This window comes from Melospiza melodia, chromosome 10, assembly GCF_035770615.1.
Source record: "Melospiza melodia melodia isolate bMelMel2 chromosome 10, bMelMel2.pri, whole genome shotgun sequence".
Lineage (NCBI taxonomy): Eukaryota > Metazoa > Chordata > Aves > Passeriformes > Passerellidae > Melospiza > Melospiza melodia.
The window spans coordinates 24,201,301-24,222,749 of NC_086203.1; the positions used below are offsets into that span (position 1 = coordinate 24,201,301).

The 21,449-nt window shown below is 45.3% G+C and overlaps 1 protein-coding gene across 9 annotated transcripts in view; it reads right to left on the reverse strand.

Annotated features, from left to right (window-relative positions):
• CADPS (calcium dependent secretion activator) overlaps window positions 1–21,449 on the reverse strand; it is a 203,498-nt gene that overhangs the window by 142,001 nt on the left and 40,048 nt on the right. For all 9 annotated transcript variants that reach the window (XM_063164920.1, XM_063164919.1, XM_063164923.1 and 6 more), the window contains exons 2-3: window positions 21,267–21,380; window positions 16,878–17,210 (exon numbers count right to left, since the gene is read on the reverse strand). In XM_063164920.1, the coding sequence (XP_063020990.1) occupies window positions 16,878–17,210; window positions 21,267–21,380 (447 nt within the window). The remainder of the gene's footprint in view (window positions 1–16,877; window positions 17,211–21,266; window positions 21,381–21,449) is intronic.

The window sequence follows — 21,449 nt, forward strand, 5'->3', positions numbered from 1 at the left end:
CCAGGCTGGACTACCTCAGCCCTCAGCACATGCCAGGACACAACACAGCTGGAGAAGAGGGAGCAGCACCAACCACCCTTGAACCCCATGGGCAGCCTGAAAGAGAGGGCTGGGATGCCAGCAAGGATGGCACAGTCCTCTGCAGCACACTTCCATGATCATGGATTTAAGGATGAGACACATGTGCTGGGTGCTGGGTCAGACCCCAGTGTAGCTGCACAGTGACTCTTTCAGACAGCTCCTCTGCCAGAAACACTGTCATCTCCTGCTTTCTGAGGAAATGTGGCTTATTTCAAACTACATTCAGCAAGGCATGACCTCTTTCCTTTGAAATTGCTAACAGGGCATGAGGCTTTTGCTTAGAGAGTTAGAGAAAATCCACTGGACACTCGGAGGATGGCATTACAGTCTCTGCTATTGTTGAAGTCCCTCGGTGCTTTCTGTGTGGCAGTATTCTGAGAAAATAGGGTGATAGCCTGCTCTCTGATCCCATTTCATCTGAGCCTACCCTCAATCTTCCCTTTAAGCTTTCACCAAGGACAATACCCTTTATATGCAGAAAAGACTTAAGTGCAAAATATACAGCTGGAATCCAGATGTGACACAGAGCTCAACCATGACTGCAAGTCTGCAGCACCAGTACCTGCTCATGTCAGCCAGCTGCTGCAGTTCTTTTTAGAAATTAGGAAAAACATCAATGAAGAGATTAAAGAGAAAAGCCACTCTTAAAGCATTCTCACGGAATTCAGTTGTTTTTTTTTTTTTTTTTTTGCATTCTGCTCTGTAACCTGGTAAAAATTGCACTCACACTTCAAATGAAGGTTCCACCAGATGTAACCAGCAATAAACCCATGGGAATAGACACATATGGAACCTACAGCTGAATCCCTTCCCCTCTCTTTCTTATAATTAATCAAGGATCTATGGAAATCAAGGGCAGCAGAGCAGCACTCGGGGCACTAGAAAAAAAATGATGCATGTGTGCAACCCATGGGGTCAGACTGCTGTCCCTGCTGCACACCCTTTGCATCCCCCTCTTTTTCCAGAGAAATTATAGGGAAAAACAACAGGGAAAAGCAGCTCTGACAGGACTGATGGCCCAAATGCTGAGAAAACTGTTAAGACAGGTGGATGAAAACCAGGGAACTCTTTCTGGGAACCAGCAAAGCTGGGAAATGCTCTGGTACCTGCCTGTGCTGCTTTGCAGGGGCAAAGGAATCAACTGAGGTTTATGCTGTGACCTTGCATGAGAGCAGAGGGAATAACAAAATCACTTGGCTCACAGGCTGAGCAAAATCCACAACAGATTCCACCCTGTCAAAAACATTCATCTTCAGACAGGTTTCCTCCCTGAATTTTTATGCAACCTTAAAAACCTAAGCTGTCCTGTTTCTCAAATGCTCAGATCCATCTTAAATCCATTCTCCCACTCATTTTTAGTGGAATTTAGAGTGGAGGGTAAAACACTGCTGAAACAATTCAAGCAGTTCCCTAAAAACCTGAAAAAAATGCTTCATTCAGCCCAAATGTGCCTACATTATAAACCATGTGCAGGCTCACTGCACAGAGTGCGTTTGCTGGAAATTAAGAGATGTAAGACTGCCTCTTCATATTCCACTGGGAGGAAAAGCAGCAATCCTGTCCCATTTCTTCCAGAGCATTTTCACACCCAGGCAAACACCTCCCAGCTGTGCCAGATGTGCTTTCTATCACAGGTAACATGAATGGAGGGGGTGACAAAGCAGCTGGCTCTGCAAGATGCTGGCTCATGTGAGCAGGAGCCCAGCTGAGAGAACGAGTCCCCACGAGTGGGGAGGAGAAAATGGGCAAAGCAGAAAATCCCATCCCAGCCCCAGCACCACGCAGAGTTATTCTGGTTTATGCTGCTGGCAGCCTTCTTAAATGCACAATGATACACGCTAAAAATATTTGCCGTTTGGACTAGATTTCATGTTTAAAAATGTATAACAAATAATTACTTGTACAAGCACAAACCTTATAGCTTCTGCTTCTGAGCAGATGGGAATTTGTAACAAACTTCATCTGGCAAAGCAGTGTCCCCTCATCTGCCATCACCTCATCCTCACTGCCATGCAGCACCAAGTGCTCCAAGCATGCCAGCCCTGCCTCCCAACACGGGCAGCTCCACAGCAAAGGCTTTTGGCTGCAGGTGCCCAGGGAACAGCTCCAACCTGCCTGGCTGCAAGACTTTTTCAGAGCCCACCACAACTTCCATTGCAGACTAAAATGAAATAACCAGCCCAAAGTTCAGTTAAATAACTGATTCTATATTCAGCAATAACACTCACGGTGTCCAAAACCTGCCCAGTCATGGGATGGATTCCCAGCCTAAAATTAACCACTTGCCCCTTCTTGTGCAATCTTTAGTAAAAATTCAGCATACAATTGCTATGGTAAGGCCTGAGCTTTCATTTAAACATAAGCATATCTGATAGAAAAGGATCCAGGGTATCCTTCAGGTGAGAGAAAGACTGTCACAACCTTTGCCCAGCTCTCCCAACCCTGACTATCAGTGGCAGCCAAGAGTGACTGCTTTGATCCCAGTTTTACTGCTCCTGTACAAGGACAGTTAAACATTGCTGCAATACATCTGCAAACAAATTACTTGGACCATTTCCCCAGGTGAGTCAAACTTTTAGTTCTTCCTTATCCCTTCACATAACTCTCAAGACCTGTCCAACACATTTTTATAGTACAGATTCCAGATTGGGATACAGGAGAGCTTTTTTTTCCTGCCCTGTAGGAAGACAAGAGTTTCTCAGAATGTTTCCTGGGGTACCTTCACACATGCCAAAGGCTTGGCACCATGGTTGGACACCTCAGCACACCCACTGAGGCTGTGGCTGCATCCTGTTTTCCTTGCCCACCAATGTCCTGAGAATCCTTAGCTGATGCCCACAAGGCATCAATCAGACACAAGCTTTGAAAACCTTTCACAACTCTGTCACCACTTTCTCAGGTACCTTGTTACCTTACTGCAAAGTCTGACTCTTGTTTTAACACTATTTATGACAGCTTGTACTTCCTCATTGCTTGTTTTACCTTTAAGTCCTCTCCAGGGCCTCTTTTGAAGCAGAAAAAAAAAGAAGAAAGGGGGAGTATGGTTGAAAAAGGAGCTGATTTTCCTCTAAATTTTGGTAGAGGTTCTCTTGAAGGTTACAGGTTTGCATCCTGAGAAAAGCAAGGGCATCACAGTGGTTTCAAACTGCTAGGAAGGTGGGGCTGGCCCCATATGCAGTTCAGCTGTGTCCACACACCCTCCCCAGGGTTTTCCAGAGCATCCCAGAGCAGCTGGAAAAGCTCTCCACACAGGTCACTGCCACCAGACCAGAGTGAGGAGTTTTGCTTCATCTTAAGGCAGGAATCACTGCAGCCTGCAGCAGACAGCCAATGGCACTGTCAAAAGGAAACGCTCCTGCTCCAAGCTGAACTCTGGCTTGCTTGGTGAATTTTTCTGAGACCATCCCTTGCTGTTACTTGCTGTCAGCTGCCCTTCCCTTCCCTTCCCTTCTCCAGGGCTCACACTGGCAGGGACTAATTCATGTCCCGCAGAGTTTAGAGTTACATCCAATTTCATGCTATCAATGAGCATTTACTCCTTTTTCAGCAGAATTTTATACGACCCATTTTTCTTTTCCTCTGCTCCCCTGAACCCCTTCCCAGCAGCCTCTGCACAGGGAGAGTTTTGTTATTAAAGATTCTTATGAACTCTTTGTCTTTGAACAGGAGACATTTACTTTTGGCTGATAACTTGCATTGAACAAATTCAGGCAGCAGTGGAGGGAGATTCTATTCTGCTGTGGCATGCTGGTATGGCAGGATGTCTCAGGGACACCGATGTGCCTCGTGTCCTGCCCTTGCACACTGCACTGCCTTCCCTCCATCATCCCCTGCTCTATTGCTACCCTGACTGCAGACAAGACAAAATATAAGGTAGAGATACCAGGGGGAGTTCCTGGCTGGCAGTGCTTCACATGGTGCTTCACATGGTGGTGACAACCACTGATCTGGTTAAACAAAATGTATTTTGATTGTCATCAACCAGAAAACCATTCTTATTTTGAAACATATCAGGTTTTCTCATGATCACTAATGACAAAGCTCAGATCAAGCTCATACTCTGGTGTTACAATGACAGCATTTCTACTCCCATATTTAGGATAGAAATAGATATTATTTTTTCCACTGATGATGCTTTTGTTTTTTAATCCATACAATGGATGAAACTGCAACTGGCATTATGATAGGAAAGTGTAATGATCCAAATGATCTCATTGAACATATATTTGGCTATTTTAATTGACAGAAATAAAACTTCTACTGCCTGCCAGACATCCTCAGCTGCTCTGCAGTTGCCATCCATAAAGCCAGAACAAAATGGCCAATCAATGACCCTGAATAATTGTCTTTGTTGACTGTTAATAAAGGGATCAGGAGTTACACAGCTGGGCAAAGGGCTGCACGAGAAAGGAGCAGAGTCACCTCCCAGTACTGAGCAGGCAGGGCTGGGGAGCAGCAGGGCTGCAGCTGGTACCCCTGGGGAGAACAGCAGCTCATCAGGGAGCCAAACCAGTACCAAAACTGTGCTGGTACCCCTGGGGAGAACAGAAGATCATCACTGAGCCAAACCACTACCAAAACTGTGCTGGTAGCCCTGTGGAGAACAGCAGCTCATCAGGGAGCCAAACCAGCAGCATAACTGTGCTGGTACCCCTGGGGAGAAATGCAGCTCATCACTGAGCCAAACCAGTAGCAAAACCTATGTCCAGTTTTCTCCTCCTGCTTTGCCAGAACCATACTATCAGCAGGGACTTCCCAGAGGAAGCTGTGGTACCAGCCCCAAAGAAACTCCTGTTCCTCATCTCAAATACTGCAGATGTTCATGGGAACAGACCCTTTTCCAAATACTGCTGCTGCACATCCATGAGGGGCCACTGCAACATGAACGATCTCTGATATAAGCCAGTACTTAAGAGTGAATTTCTCTTCTATTAATCTAACTGGCATCATCCCCTCTAACTCCATTCCCCTCAAGCAGACCAAACCACGCTTCTCTTGTCTGACCATCACTCTCCCACACAAAGTTATTTTGGAATCATTTTGACAGTGGCAGCCACAGCTCCTTCAGCTAATTTACACTCAAATGATACCTAACCATCTGAGCACAACTGTTCGCAGCCAAAATCCACTGTTAGGGAGAAAAAAGGGCAAATAAAGAGAAGATCTATAAGCAGAAAGGTCAATGGAGAGCAGAGTTAGAAGGTCAATGAAAATGACTACTTGATATTTTACATTTTTTGTAGAAATACAGAATAATAGAATGGTTTGGTTTGAAAGGGAGCATACAGACCATCTTTTTCTAAACCTTTCTGCCATGGGCAGGGACACCTTCCACTAGACCAGATTGCCCTAAGCCCCATTCAACCTGGCCTTGAAAGCTTCAGTAATCTGAAGTTTTGCCCCGAGCAAAACTCTGGGCAATTTGTGCCAGTGTGTCACCATCCTCATGTTAAAAAATTTCTTCCTAATACCTAATCTAACGCTCTTCTCTTTTACTTTAAAATTGCCCCTTCTTGTCTTATCACTATCTGCCTGTGTTGACAGTAAGAATTTGGATATGCATGGGAAGGGAATAAGAGTTCAAGCTTTGAGGGGATGGTGAGTACCATGATGAGGAACTGTTGCTGACATTACACCCTGCCTCAGAAATAAAAGAGCACTGGGTTTTAATGTGATTTTAAAATACAAAATAAAATGCTACACTTGGCAATGGCATTCTCATCAGACCTAACAGGCATCATGGGACTTAATAAAATTATTGTGTCAATAATTTCTCCATGGACAACATCTCTGTTTTGCAGCTATTTTGTCAGTCCTGGTGCACGAGACTCCTGGCACTGGCAGCCCAACACATGCCTGCAGCTCATTCCACCAATGTTGCACAACATCAGCTCTCCAACAAACTGGCAGAAATATCAGCATGATAAACGACTGGTGTTGAGAAGAAATACGAGACCATTTAATTACTCCGCTATTAGAATTTTATAATTTAAAACACTCAAAAGGCTCTCTCCCTGTCAGGTTTGGACTTAACTAGGTCACGAAATAAGATAGTTATATTTAGCAAAACTCTCCACAGAAGACAACAACTCGTGGTTCTCAGCCTGGGAAAAAGAGAACTCATCACTGATGTTCCTTCTGCTAAGGATTAAAGCCTTACACTCACCACAAATTGCAGTGGGATGCTGGAGGATCTTCCAAGGTCTCCCACCTTTGTTGGCGACTTAATATTTTGATTCTGATTTCTGATACCTGAAGCAAAATACCATCAATGTAGACCTTGCCCAGTTTCCCTTCCTGTGGACTAATGACGACTGGAGCTGTGCAGTTTTGGTGCTGCAGCCAGTCCAGCTGCACACACAGGCAGCAGTCAGGCAAGATGCAGAAATGAGCTGCACCCATGGGACTGAGCAGGAACTTAACCAAAACTGAACTTGGGCAAAGTCAGCGTGCCTGACCTGTGGCCACTGTCTGTCACTGTGCCTGCTTCCTCCCCAGCACCTTTTGAACTGCACACATCATTCCCCATGCAGCACATTCAGAAGAGGACAGCAAAATTATGCACTTGTTCTTTGTTCTCATTTATTGTGGGAAATGCCTGTAATTTTAGCTGTCTCCTCCTGTGCACATCTGAGGAATGTTAAGGCTCAAGCCTGAGCACACAAGCAAGCAAGCCTTGTTCCAACAAAGCCCACAGGGTGCTGGAACCTGGCTGTGGTTGGGGCAAAGAGGGTTCAGACTCCAACCTCCACCCCACTCTCCTGGGGTGCTCTCCTGGGCCACCAGCACTCAGAGCTCATGGAAACTCCACTCACTTCCCTGTCACAGCTATCAGTGCTTCTACAAAGACTTCATGACAAATAATATGGCGCTATCACCTCCCCATGTTCTTACTGTTCTCTGTCAGAGACAAAAAAACTGGATCAAAGGCTGGCTACAACACTTGAAAAACACATGCACAGATCACTGCTGTTAGGAAACATCACTGCTTGCCTGCATTATACAACAAAATCTGTGCTATTGAGGCCAACACAGTTTTTACATGATAAAGGCTACTATAGGCCTTTCAAATACATGAGAAATTGTATTTGAATTTGTGTTGCATCCAATTCCCTATTGAACTTGCACTCTAATTTCTCACAAACATGAGTAGAATCAGATGTTCCAGAAAAAATGTAGTGTATTGAATATGAAAACTCAGCACTGAAATTGAGGTAAGGAGCAGGTTATGTAAGTTAGGAATATTGAGGCTGAGCCTTTGAAATGCATGAAAACTACTTTGTTGATCATTTCCCAATTTATAGTCAGCTCAGTGGGAACAAATATGTGCCTACTTTGATATCCTTTTGAAGAAAATTCTTGGCATCTCATTTCTGCTAAGAAATATACCTATTCTCTTTTTAATTTGGTACTTTTTAGATGAAAACTGGAAGATTAACCCAGCTGTATTTTATATTCATGAAGTACTTTCTATGGCCTGATCCATTTGACTCCCAAAGTTTCTTCTGAATTAAAATTACACTATCACATCCTAAGCTGTGACATGAAGCATTTTTTAAGTTGCATGGAACACTGGTGGCCTGAACAATGAAATGTAAGGAATGAAGGAAAGGACTGGTGAATATTTTTTTTTCCTTTTTTTAAAATAACTCCCTTTTCTGGAAATCTGAACACAATATGGACTGCAAAGAAGCAGCCTTGAGGAAACCACGTCTTACAGAAATAAGATTAGAGAAAACCTAGTAAAATATTAATGTAGAACTTTCAAAATATTCCCTTAGTGGATGATGTATGTCAGAAGAATGATCTCTCTATATAACATGATAAAAAGAAAACCAAAAGAATAGTGTGTAACCTTAGGCTAGCACAGCTCAGTGGGAACCAGCCCAGGCTCTCTGACAAGACATTGCTGAAATGAAGCCCCTGGAGCTCCGGCACAAGCCAGCATGACCATGTATAACCCCACCATGACTGTATCTTTCCATTTTGCTCCTGAGATAGGCATTAAAAGTTCCCCAGGAAGGTAATCACTGATAAAATACATGAGCAAGGATTGAAGTGCTGCAAAGCATTGAGATTTTCATGTGGAATTCAAATTAGATTTAAAGACCTACGTGCAGAATTAAATTCTAGCGGCTCCATTGTATTTCCAGTTAAAAGGAAGAGGAAGAGAAAGAGAGGCATTAACATAGAGCAGGGTCATGCACCAGTTATGTCTTATTAAGTATTCCAGCCTTCCTTAAGATAAGCATCACATATGGGTTCTTTTGCAGCTAGCAGTTCCTTGCTTAAAGAGAGAGAGGTCTGGATAACACCCCTTCTGTCTCCCAAGGCCTCCTGGGCTGATTGACAGGAACATGTACTGCAGGGAACAAATGCTGCTCTGAGAAAAAAGAAGATTACGTTCTCCAAAAGGGGCCAGTGGGGGCATTTCTTTGTCATGTCTTCTGCTCATCATCTCTGGTTGAGGGAAAGACAAACAGGAGGAGTGGCATTTTCCTTCCCTAACAAGACACAGCCCACAATGTTTCTCCACGTTGAGAAACTGGTTTTTATGTACAGTGGCTTGCACTGAATTCAAAGTTAGAGAAACAAGAGAGATTGCTCAAAATAAAGGCAGCATTTTGAGAGCCAAGTCCCACCTCAGGAAACCTTGGAACCAGACCCCATGGAAGCCAACTCAGAAACTGAACTCTGGCCCATCTCAGTTGCATTTTATGTTGGCTTGGTTTTTTGGATATTAGGGGAAAGATTAGCAATAAACATTTAATTTTTATGCAGCACATTTAGCTATCACTCCCTCCCCCCTGTAATGGGCACCATTTGGCTTGGCTTCCCCTCAGGCAGCCCCTCCAGGTGTTCTGAGGCTGGATACCCTGCACAGTGGCGATGTACTCCATGGGATCATTGGGTTTTTCAGTGCAGAGTGCTTGTTTCTAAATCAGCAACTTCTTGTCCACTTTTTTTTGCTCCCCCATTTCTCAGTCTCCCCTCTCCCAAAACCAATACAGGTAACACCTCTGGAGTCTGTACTTTGTGCCACCCCAAATCTCCTCTCCACTGAAACGGTTTCAAGCTGTAATTCCCCAATTTTGTCACATTTAGTGATGCTCAAGGACTCTCCCATTTCTCAAGCTTTTGCAAAATCTTCCCCACCACTTCAGCATCTCCCTGCACAGGTGTGCCAGGAAGGTTCATCTTCCCAACCCTCTCTTTGCTCAGAGGTGGAAGCAGGCAGGCACTTGCAGAGGCAGCAGACACCAGAACAGCTCTCTATCCAGTTGGTATCTCAGGATCAAAGTGTTTCCCTTCCCAGAGACCTCTGCTGCAAATGGCAGCAGATCAACACACCAACGAGTTCAATCCTTCATACTTTCACCAGTCTCTCCTACCTAGAGCCAGGAGTTCACAACTCAATTCCTCTTTTCAGAATGTAAGGTTATGGTAGGGAAACAAAATTGTATTAATAAATATTGATTTGAAATGAAGCTCCTGATCGGGAGGAAAAAACCCAAACATCTGGCTAAGCAGCAGAAAAGCACCAACAACAATATTTTAAATGAAAGAAAAGAAACAGCAGTCCTTATATAAAAGGGCTAAGGTAAGCTGGAAAAGTCAAGTCATCAATATGATGTTTTATAAGGTAACCATGGTTATTTTTAATGCATTCCTTTGCAGCATGAATACAGATGATGAAAAGTACTCATGGGCCAACTGAAACAAAAATAAATGAAAGAGATATCTTGATGGTAATTTAAGCCTTAAACTGCAAAAATTAATCAGTCCACACAGACAACAGAGAGCGTTCAGCTGATGCTGCACCACAGAAACACCTTGTTAATTAGATGAGGGTAAAAAGGGTTTTTATAATTTCAAAAAGAATGAACATCTTGAAAATCACCCTGCTTTTAGCCCTAATGTACCTGCAGGGATCCATGATGCTGAAGCAGGAGTTGTCCACGTGGCCTCTGGATAAAGTCCAACTGTTTCTAATTCAATGTGTACAAGCAGGTGGAAAGGCAGAGGAAGGGGGTCCTGGCATGCTGCAGCCCTTTGTGCAGCCAGGGAGGGGTCACTCCTGGGCTGCATCCATGATTCTGCTCCACTGCTGCTTCTCCAGAATGTTTGGCATGATCTTCCATGAGACTAATGAGTTCTCTTGGTGGCTCTCAGAATCACAGAATCACAGAAATTCTAGGTTGGAAGAGACCTTTAAGATCATCGAGTCCAACCCATGTTCTAACACCTCAACTAGATCATGCAGGTGGTGTCACCCCTTACAGTGAGGCAGGGGGACAGGAAATGGTGAGGGTGCCCAGTTTTGACAAATCGCAGAATCTGAAAAGAAGGCTTCAGCTCAGAGGAGTCCTCAAGGACTCCTGCAGCACATAATGAATTAAACCCACGTCCAGAACTCCTAGGAAGAGGGGCTCCCAGCAGCCAAGATATTTGCAAGGAAGCAGAGAGCTGAAACAAGAGGCTGCTCCTCCACTCCAGAACCTGTCTGGATGCTGAAACCATTTTCTGTCCCCTAAATAATACACCATGACAAGCCACTGCTTGTTTTGGTGGAACGAGTGATGCTTGTCTAGGCTGTGGAGAGGCAGCGCCACCCCTAAACCCAGAGGGAAGGCTGGCAGGAGTAGGGTGGGAAGGATTCACTGCAGAAGAGTTCTTCAGGCTAATAAACATCTCTGGTTAGTGTTAGAAGGAAATAACTGGATTCTCTGCAAGTCTTCACTATTGTTGCATGACATTATAATCTCTCTGCTAGATATATGCTCTTTGGATGCACTTTGGCCTGGTTTCTGTAAAGGGACTGAAAACCAGAAATCCATAGAAGGGCCAGAACTGGAAGTTCCGAGTACACGAAAACGCATCCCCAACTGGCAGCTAACCGGGTTAAAACACCCTCTGATTAAATGAAAGCATCTTTAATTAGTTTAATTGACCATGCCTCAGCCAAGACCATCTGCTCAGCAGCATTTGCCTGCTCTCTGCAGGAGCGATTGATCAGCCATAGCTGGAGAATACAGCATTAGGCTACATCAGATTTATTTTGTTTAATAGAAGAGCTAATTTGCTTTAAATTTAATTACAGGGGCCAAGATTGCTCTCTAAGTCCATAACAGCACATAACATAAGCTGATCCTACAGCTAATGGGTGCACACGTAGGTCCCCACATGTCTGTGCAAATCAGGCACTGCATGATGACAGCTGGGGTCCCACCCTGGCAGAGAGTGGTCTCTGCATTGTCCTCCCCAAAAGGCAGCAGCACTGTGGCACACTGCTGGGCTGGCAGGGCCACCCTGCTCACTGCCTTGAAATGTCCCTCCAACTGGCTGAGGTCTCACTAGATGCTGGAGCTGGCAGATGTCCCATCTCAACCACCCCTCCTGCTCCAAATTACAGATATCAAACAATGCATCCCACATAGGAACCACACAGAGTCACTGTTTCTGTGGCACAATCATGGCACCTCTCTGTGGCTCCTGGGTAACCTCCATCAGCAAACCCCTCCCAAAGGATGTACCTGGCAACTGAGGGTCCAGCAGAGCCAGGCACCATCCTCACCCCTGACACTGCACTGTCCCTCCACATGCCAAAATCGTTCTTCAACACATTGCAGGCTGAGCTGATGGAGAAGAGCAGCTGCTCCTCCTCCCCACAGGACCACGTGAGTATCTACGTTGTGCTGTTAGGACAGGGAAGATTTCATTCACTTCCCAGAGCTTTTCCTTTTCCAATTTCCCACTGGGCACTAAACCACAGCAGGCTCTGGGAGCTGCTCGGGCCTGACAGGAAGCTGCAGCTGCTGCAGCAGTAATTACAACCCTGCAGAAGGCTCCAGGCTGCCATTTCCGTTTCCATGGAAATAAATACAGAATTCCTGAAAACAGACCGTGATGCTTTATGGGGTTTGAGGCTTTTTATCATCTCTAAACCACTTTAACCCATTTCTATTAGTCGTGGTTTTGTTTTAAGTGGAAGGGAGAAGGCGGGGTGGGGATGATGCTTACAGAGTGAAAATAGGTGGAGCTATCAAAAGGAGTTTTAAATAGTGAAAGAGGGGGAAAAGCCACAGGGTAAGGCTGATGCCCTGGGGATTTTCAAGGGGGAGAGCAGTGCTGGCCAAAGCTGCAGGTTGTCCATGGCACATGCATCCAGCCTTGGAGAGAGGAGCCCATGGAGGCTCACTGGTTCTCACCATCCCCAGGACAGGCTGTTTGTAGGGGGCTCTGGGGTCCAAGCCCTCCCACCCTTTCAAAGGGGTCATTACAGTCAGAGTTAGTGCTTACATGCTCAGAACTGCAGATACATATTTAACAGACATTGAGCTTCAAGATGATGCTAGAATAAAAAGGAATTGTTTTGTGTTTCTTAAACAGGGAGCAGAAGGGAGGGATCTGATCCTAATCCCCTGAGGCCCTGAACTGAAGGGACAGGGATGTGCACAGACAGGTAACTCCACACTGTGCACAACAAACCTGGACTCATTGCTCATTGCAAGGCATGGCAGGGAATTCCTCATCACAACAAACCAAATGAAATACTTGATCTGGAGAGGATACACACAATAAATCAACCATTTATTCTGAGGTGACCTTAGCCTTCATCTCACTGTCTGGGCTGTCACAGTGCCTCACGTGAGTTTCTGCCCCTACTTGGGCTGCAGTTTCCAAGTACCACTACAGCTTCTCTGCAAACAGAATGGATTTATGAAGTATTTTTCAGGAGATGTCTCCAACTTTGAGCTAAGTCAGCAAAGTCAGCTCATGCCACGTGTTTGGCACACACTGGGTACAGGATGGCCCTGTGACTGCATGCCAGGCACATGATTGACACATGCTGGGCATGGGATGGGCACGTGAGGGGCTCAACACACCAGAGCAAGTGAAGAAACCATGTTGGGTAGAACCACACGAACTGCAGAGATGAGAGAGGGGCAGAAGGCAGGACACCACCTCAGCAAATCATTTCTAATACTGACTTGAGCTAAAATCAAACACTTGAGTTAGTTTATTTTGGCAGGGGAACTTTCTGCTATGTGAGAAATGTCAGCCTTTGGACATAGTGTCCTAATTCAGCTGCGAAAATAAATGTCAAAACAGTGAATTCTAGTTTTAAGCCAGCTCCATTTGAGAAAATTTGGGTTGAAATGTTTCCTAGTTAAAATCACAGGGCCCCAAAACTTATGAAACAACTCCAATTGCACTGGTGAGATGTCTTTATGCCTTTACATGAAATAGCCAGACAGCAATGACACCTGGTGTGTGCTGCAGCCCACCCACACATGCACACTTCTCTGATGTTTTGCCTTCTACATGGATGGACAGAAATAGATGCTGAAAAACCACGACCATGTATTAGTATCACTCAGCAGGTCAGATATGCCTATATTTAGTTATTTGCTTTCAAATCTTACATCTAAGGGAATTATGCTTGGACAGGTTATTCTGTCACAGTGTATGGGACACTTCAGGCCTGGGAATGCAGAGAAAGTCTGACTGTGAATCCTGAGAGTTCACGCAGTTCTGCAGGGAGAGCCCACTCTTCCTCTGAAGCAGGAGGATGGACTTGCACAGCTCATCACAGACAGATCTGAACATCTGCTCCTGCTGCAGGATTAACTGAACAGCACTGTACCAGCTCTGGCTCTTCTCACTGTAGCTAAAAATGACTTCCAAACACAGCTTGAGACAGAAAAGTAAATCACTGCCCTACGGCTGGGAAAGAACAAGACAGGGAGAACACCACAGCCTGATTTCAGAGATGCTCATGAAGGTCAGCAGGAAATAGAGTACCCTAGGAAATGTCAACTGCAGCAAGAACCCAAGTTTGGAATTGCCCAACACATACAGAAAACAGCTCCTCTTGTACTCTTCCACAGCCACAGGTTAATTACAAAGCAGAAGAGCTAAATTTAAGTCTTGCCAACAGGTTCTGGACCAGAAAAACCAGACTGAAACACATTTCTCCCTCCACCACCTCTCACAGAGCAAAGGAGCTTGCTGCTGGGGCCAGAGATGCTCAATTCCCATGCTGACTCCAGTGGAGCAGAAACACCAAGCCACGTGGCATGTGTTATGCAAAGAGTGCAAGACTCGTGTATTATTTAAAATGTTCTAGTCAGAGTTTGTGCTTAACAACACTGGAATCTTCACAACTATGCTGCTACAACACTACTTCCCATCTTTGTTTCCTAAAAGCCTTTCCAACTGCATTAATACCTTGCTATCAACAACCGCTATCTCAGATCCTGCTAAATCACTGCTATCACATTAAGAATACACTTATCTCATGCTCCCTGGGGCTACTGTATTTAAAAAATCTCTTTAGAAATCATCCTCCTTCTGCACAAACAAAATATTATCTCAGAAGTGAATGGAAATGCAGTCCCAGTGATGCAATCATTATGCAATGAGTGTGATGTAACAGGAGGCTGTAGAGAAAAGCATCTACTTTCAGACCACAGAACTACCAGCAGTGTTTGGGGCTCTCAGTACCAAACAGAAGACAACTAGGAGGACAACTAGGCACAGCCTTGCCACCCCTTGTCTCCTTGCACAGCCTCTGGGCAATTTCAGCCTGCACACACACCAAGGCAAGGGAGAGCACAGGCCAGCCAGCCCCTCCACAGAAGACAATGGGCTTTGCTTTTCTAATCACAGGTGACTGATAAACTGCATAAACAGCACAGTGCTGCCACTCTGGAGAGATTGATGGCATTCACACAGCCTGCCAAGGAAAAGGCTGCTTTTTCCAATTCCTCCTAAGCATGGCAGACAAGAACAGGTCAAAAAAAGTGTAGCTTATACCATACCAAATTACCACTGAGAAGCTCATAACTACCCCCAACAGATTGGCTGCAAGCAATGGATGAGTCCCTGCAGAAAGAGTAATGGTGAACAGCAATTTCTGTGCTTCATGGCCAGAGAGAAATACAAAGCATCTGCTGCTGGCCACAGAGCTCCAAAGACCCTGCTGGTACAGCCTGGATGACATGACCAGAGTGGCATCCAAAAAAGGATTCTCAGAGCAAAACCTGTGGTTTCCCTGGCTGCTCTGCAGAGGGAGAGGGAGCAGCAGTGACCTGTTCCCCAAGGGGCAGGGTCCCCCCTCACAGCACTTTAACCACTGCCACTGCATCCCAGGAAAACACCCAGCTGCTCCATGACTGCTGACCCTGCAGCTTTCTGATGAATGCATTGCACAAAGGGCTTTCCCTTCTGCATAGCTAATCCTCACTATCCAGGTATTAAAAACAGAGTAACTTCCATGCTAATTCCAGCTGTCACCAGAAATTATGTCTTCCTGTAAAAGCTTAAATTACAGGTTTACTCCCTTCAAGTATTAGAAAAGACCCAGAATTAAATCCTCCAGGACTAAAACCAGGAACTCATGCAGGAAAAAGACTGCTTGATGCAACAGGGCAATTTGCAGGGAGCAGCCTCTGGGTTCACAGTGTCAGCCAGAAAGATTCTAACGAGCAGAGACCACAGAGCAGGGCAGCTGTGATCAAACACTGTTTTTCTGCCTCAGTGGGAAGCACAAACCAGGAGGGAAGGATCACACACACGCTCACCCTGGTCCTTAGCAAAGCACAGGTCAGACAGACACAGGGCTGGAGTTGGTTTGAGTCAAAAAATAAACCAAAACACAGCAGAACTGACTCAGTTCTTGACACATCACTGAAAACATTATGGTTTTGATTTTAAAGAATTCTTCCAACAGAGGATGGAGGCACAAAATCTGTGTAAACAAAATTCATGACAGCCACTGCAGTTTTTGCTATGAAGATATATTACTCAGGGACATTTATTATCCTCTCCCCACTCTGTCATTAAGGTTTGAGATGAAGAACAACAAATGCAAGATAACTAAGGCTCTTTACAGGAGTAAAAACAGATCAAACATAATTCTCTGTGTCTTAAAAAAAATTGGAAATGTCTAGACAGAAGACAGACAGAATTGGTCTCAAATGCATTCATTTCAATAAGAAGCTGAAGCCTTGTATTACAAGGAAAAGACTGTGGTCTGCTCCTCCTCCAAAAACTTTCCACACCTTACTCTCTGTGACTCTGGCATCCTTTATCCCACTGTGATATTTATATCCAATAGCAGGGGACTGCAATCTGGGTCACCAGCAGTCTGGATAGCCACTGACAGCCCTCAGCAGGAGCTCTGGAAACACAAGCAGCACTGCAGAGTCCTGGCTGTGCAGCTCTGGAGAGCTGGCCCTTCTGGGGTAGAAAGAGAGGAATGGGAAAGGTTTCCAAGTGCAAGCAGAGCTATCCTGAGGCCATGGGGCTTTGGGATGTTCCTTCCTTCCACCACAGGCATGCAGGGATCACAGAGCTCCCTTTACTTAGGGAGAACCTGTATAACCTCACTGGGCAAGTCTGCATAAGCCACCCACCCGAGGGACTCTGAGACTGATATCTCAGGCTGTAAGAACCTCTGTCATTCAGACTGGTGATGTGACACAGGAAGACAAACAAGCCACAGGCAAACAGCCCACTTAACACCTCAGAGACCTGGTCACCAGATACAGAGCTGAGGAATAAAATTTTCCCATCTCAGCAATCCTACGGAATTGAGCAAGAAAATGAGCAAGAGAAGGAGGCCAACTTGGATAGCCAGAACAACACTGGCAGTGCAGAAGTCCCACCATAAACCAACCCCCTCTCTCTTGGTAGAAGTTCTTTCCAAAAGAATCTGCTCAGACAAAGTTTCCAGCTCATAATAGCATGGCAAGCCTTCCCCAAAAACCCATCTTCCATTCCCACCTTACCTGACACGCATTGTACAGAAGCTGGTGCTCAAACTTCTTGATCCCCAAAATGTTCTGGAACATCTCATAGAGCTGCTCCTTGCTGAGGATGAGCTCTGAGGCAGCGCTCGCTGTCATCCTGGCCTGCTGCTTGCGGGGATCCTCCTCCCCACGGTAAATGGCATCAAACTTTGCCATCCAGGAGCTCAGCACTGTCTCCTTGCTGAGGCCATCGATCTCGGGCAGGCTGCGCACTCTCTTCTCGATGTGCTTCTTGAAGACCTCCCGGGAATCGTTTGCCGAGCAGCCCCCGCTCTGCACCATCCTGGCAACGCGGTCGCTCTTCAGGAACACCTGCAAAGAAAAGGGGGGTTTCAAATGGTTGCAGTTGGAAAAAAATCCACCTTAAGTACCACCAAAGGTGGTTTTGCTGCTGGGGAGCTGCTTATTGACTGCCAGGACATTCTCCAACTCCTCACTCTACTGCCACATGTTGTCAGAGGTTTCTGGTGAACTTTGGGAAGTGTAATGAAATCAGGTGAAGCTTCTGCTTTACCTCCATTACAATGAAATATTTTGATGCAATTAGGACTTGATGTGATGTTATGGTCACACCTCACCAGATACATAAGTCCACTTTGGGAAAACAGGATTTTATTTTGTTCCATCTGATGTTTTAATAAGGAAGTTTTTGCACAACTACATTCACCTAACCAAGTTCTGCCCTCTTAGAGGGAGCAGTGTCATCTTACTGAACCCAACATTACTGCACTGGATTTATTCTGGTAGCCAGGCCCCTAAAAAACCTCTTCAAGGACCAGGTTTGTACCCTAACTCTACTACACCAGAGAAGATCCTTGCTGTCTGCCCTGCTGACACAGGAATGGGAAGTGCAAGATGGTTCAGCATGGCTTGAACCTTTGCAGAGATGCAGGGCACAGACAGCAGGAGAAAGGGAGGGAGAGGACATTTCATAAAGATGTTCTTCCCACTGCAAGAGCAGCAAAAGGGTCAAAACATGACAGACTCCCACAGACCACAGATGTCCTGAGAGCAACACAGAGCTGAAGGGTTAGAGAGTCAAAGGGATTTTGTGTTGGCTCTCCTCTCCCAAGCCCTGAACACAGAAGAGCAAACAATAACCAGTAAGAAAACTGCTGTTTTATTAATAATGCTGAGAACTGATGCATACAGCAGCTTGGGAAGAAGGAAGCTGTGCCCTCACAGGAGTGTATATGTCAGCTCTCAATAATTAAAGAGCTTGAGGATGACCTAAGGATGTGACAGATTTATTTTTTATATACCATTCAGCAATATTGTACTCCATGTTCCCAGATGCTTGATGGCACAGGCATCTCTTGGCAGTAGCAGTGGGTTTTGTCCAAGGACCAGACCAAAAATGATGCTGAGGAAGAACTGAGCCATTTCCTTCCAGTATCACCATGGGAGCTCTCACTCCCTGCAGACAAGACAGGCAGAATGCCACCAGCAACTTCTTCAGTCCATGCTGAAACAACAGCAGCATTGCTTCATTTCCTTGTGGAGATTAAATATGAGTGATAATGCCCCAGGTGTGTGCAGGTGCTTTCAAGTAATGGGTGAGAGCCAAGCTCCTGATGCAACCAAGGCAATTATTAGCACACTGACTGCAGGAAATGATGGGAGGTCACAGTGTCCTGCCCTCCTGGGCTCCCATGTCCCCTCATCCATACCAGGTGCCCAGGCCTGAACCTGTGTGACAGTGCTAATCACTTCCCATACCTACCAGGGTTGTTGTTATCCATGGTCCTCACCTCCAGCATCCTGAGCAGTGGGATCTGGCTCCCCATATTCCCTCAGCCCTGATTCTTCCTCCCTGGGTGTGGAGCAGCAGCCAGCAGAGGAAAGGAAGGCTGCACTGGCAGGGAGGCAGGCACAGGGGAGCACCAGTCAGACACAAAGCAGCAGAAATCATGAAACAGGAAGATTTAAAAAAAAGGAAAAAAAAAAAAAGTGTTCTGTCCTGTTTTCTGTAGAAAACTCCAGGTGAATTGCCTGGCTGTAGGACAGCTTAGTAGGGTTGCCAGGAGCCAAGTTTTGCCTAGAACAAAATCCTAGCAGGGGTGCACACGGCAAATCTTGCAGAACGGACCTGACCTCCAGGAGCTGGGTCAGGCACCTCCTGCCACACCCACAGATGAGCCCACCATGCCACTGTGTCTCTGTCTGCCCACAGCAGAGTGGAAATGGGGCTAATGAAGCACTTCTATCACATGCACTGAAGTGACTGCTGCAAAATGTGCTGGTGACAGACAAAGCTTTACTCATTAGAAGTCAAAGGAGCTGAGAAAAGCTCCCCTGCAGTGTGTTGGAGTATGCTGGGCCTGTCTGTGCACACGGGTCTGCAGCATTCCTGCAGGCACAGCGCTGCTTTGCAGAGCAGCAGCAGATCACTCAATTCTTTAATTTGATAGCAGCCTGTGAACTAGCCTGAGACTGACAACCACATGCTTACCCTGACAGCCAGAATTAACAGCAAAACGTGGCCATGCAAACACATTCAGGGCAACAGCAAACGCATTTCTGACCTACAATGTCACCCTTATCTTTTTTTCTCTGCAAAAAACCAATCATTCCCAAGTAATGAACTTATCCTGCACCATTAATACGTGGACCTTCTAGAAACATCAGCCATGCCCTGCACAGAGATTACCAGTTTCAGCTGTGTGTTTTCCAAGCCATCTTGCAGATTTATAAATCAGTCAATGCTGATTTCTAGATAGCACCCAGCAGAAGGACAGTTAATTGAATAAAACTGAGATTTGCAGGAGCTGAGATAAGCAGAGTGATTTGCACAATGGTTCAACCAAGGGGGCACATCTCTGCAGAGAAGAAGGGGGAACACTCTCAGCAGGGAACACTGCTCAGGCTCTGAGGGACAGAGGCTTTCTGTGGCAAGGCTTTGCCTTGTGCCTCTGCAGCTGGTGCCCAGGAGGAGCCACAGAGGCAAGGTTCAGCTGCACAGAAGCTGACAGCACACAGCCATCAATTAAAGGAGAACAACAGATAAGAAGAAGAAAAAGAAAGTTGAGCTAAAGGACACAGAGTGATGCATTACACTTCATGTGACCTGTTTTAAGCAGGACGGAGCCAGTGGAGTGTCCACTTGAGAACATGGGCTTGTGTACATCTAGTGCTAATCTACTGCCCTTTTTCAGTTTGGTAACTTGGAGCATTTACACAGAACTGGACTTCTGAAGCTGACAACACTCAGCCAGACCAGCAGTGAAACAGGGGTGTATATTTTGCCTGGTTTTAACCAGTTTCCTTTTCCTGCCCAATAATCTTATCTGAACAGATTATGCTGCTCTTGCATCCTACAACACGGCTCACTCCATCTTGAAAACTTTCTTTGAGAGCACATGTTCAGTGAAGATGTGATGATCCCTTGGCAATTTCTTTTCTGATAAAAGATGTAAATGACTCTTGGCTTCCTTCCTGTATAGAGAATGATGTAGCAGGAACTACCAGACTGGTTCAACAGAGTTAATCCAGAGATAATTTGTGCTTTCCTTACACAGAAGCAGCTGCTGTCATATCCTATAGAGTTACAATTCTCTTCAGTTTTAGTATCTGATTTTTGTCCCCTCTTAGATTGCACTTCTAGAGAAATATTTTATGCAGGCAATTAAAAATCTTCACCTTCGATGACAGAATAGCTCTAGGGAGAAAGAGAAGTGGTTTGCAGAAAGTCTAGCAAAACAATAAACAACACTCCTCATAGAAACGACAAGCACTGATTTCCTTCAAAACCAGAAACTCTTTCCTTCTAAGCAGAGACAGAAAAGGCAGCATTATGGGCTGCATACAAAGGCAGATATGCATAATTATTCTTTTGCACAATTATGAACAATGTTTCACATTCTCTGGTATCATCTAGTTTTGTAGATGCACATCCTCCTCACTCCCCCTTTGCTTTGCAGCACTTGTCAGGCCAAAGAGAAAAGACAAGACTCATGCTGAAAAATCCCAAAGTCAGTTGGACACAATGCAAAAGCTTCTGCAAGAACTGAATGTGCTGCCCAGATTTCTCTTGGTATTTTTCACATGGAGCACATGACATTGATTTTACTGCTTTGCCATCTTCCCTGTTTTAAAATACACAGTTCAAAAGTATCAGGAAATTATTTTCCAGCTCAAAGGAAGGGCAGTCTCCTATAAGGAAACACCATGGCATGGGGGTTGCTATGGTTGTTCCATAGTTTACATTCAAACCCTGAACCTCCCAAACATTGTGATCTACCAGAAGCCAATTTGCATTTGCCTTTGCTCCATACTGTGTGATAATGGACAAACCATTAATTCAGAATTCAACCCCACCTGTGAATAGGAACAAGGACAGAGATTCATAAGAGCATTGCCTCTCCTTACCTCATAGTAGCTCTGGACAGCATTTATAAATGCTTCATCTGCCACAATCTGGGTTTCTCCATTGAGAAAGGCCTGGAAACGATCTTTGATTGTCTGGAGCTGCTGCTTACTTATCTGTAAAACATGCCAAAAGAGGAAAATTGGTCAAAAAAGGTTTATGTACGAGGGACAAAACCCAGTAAT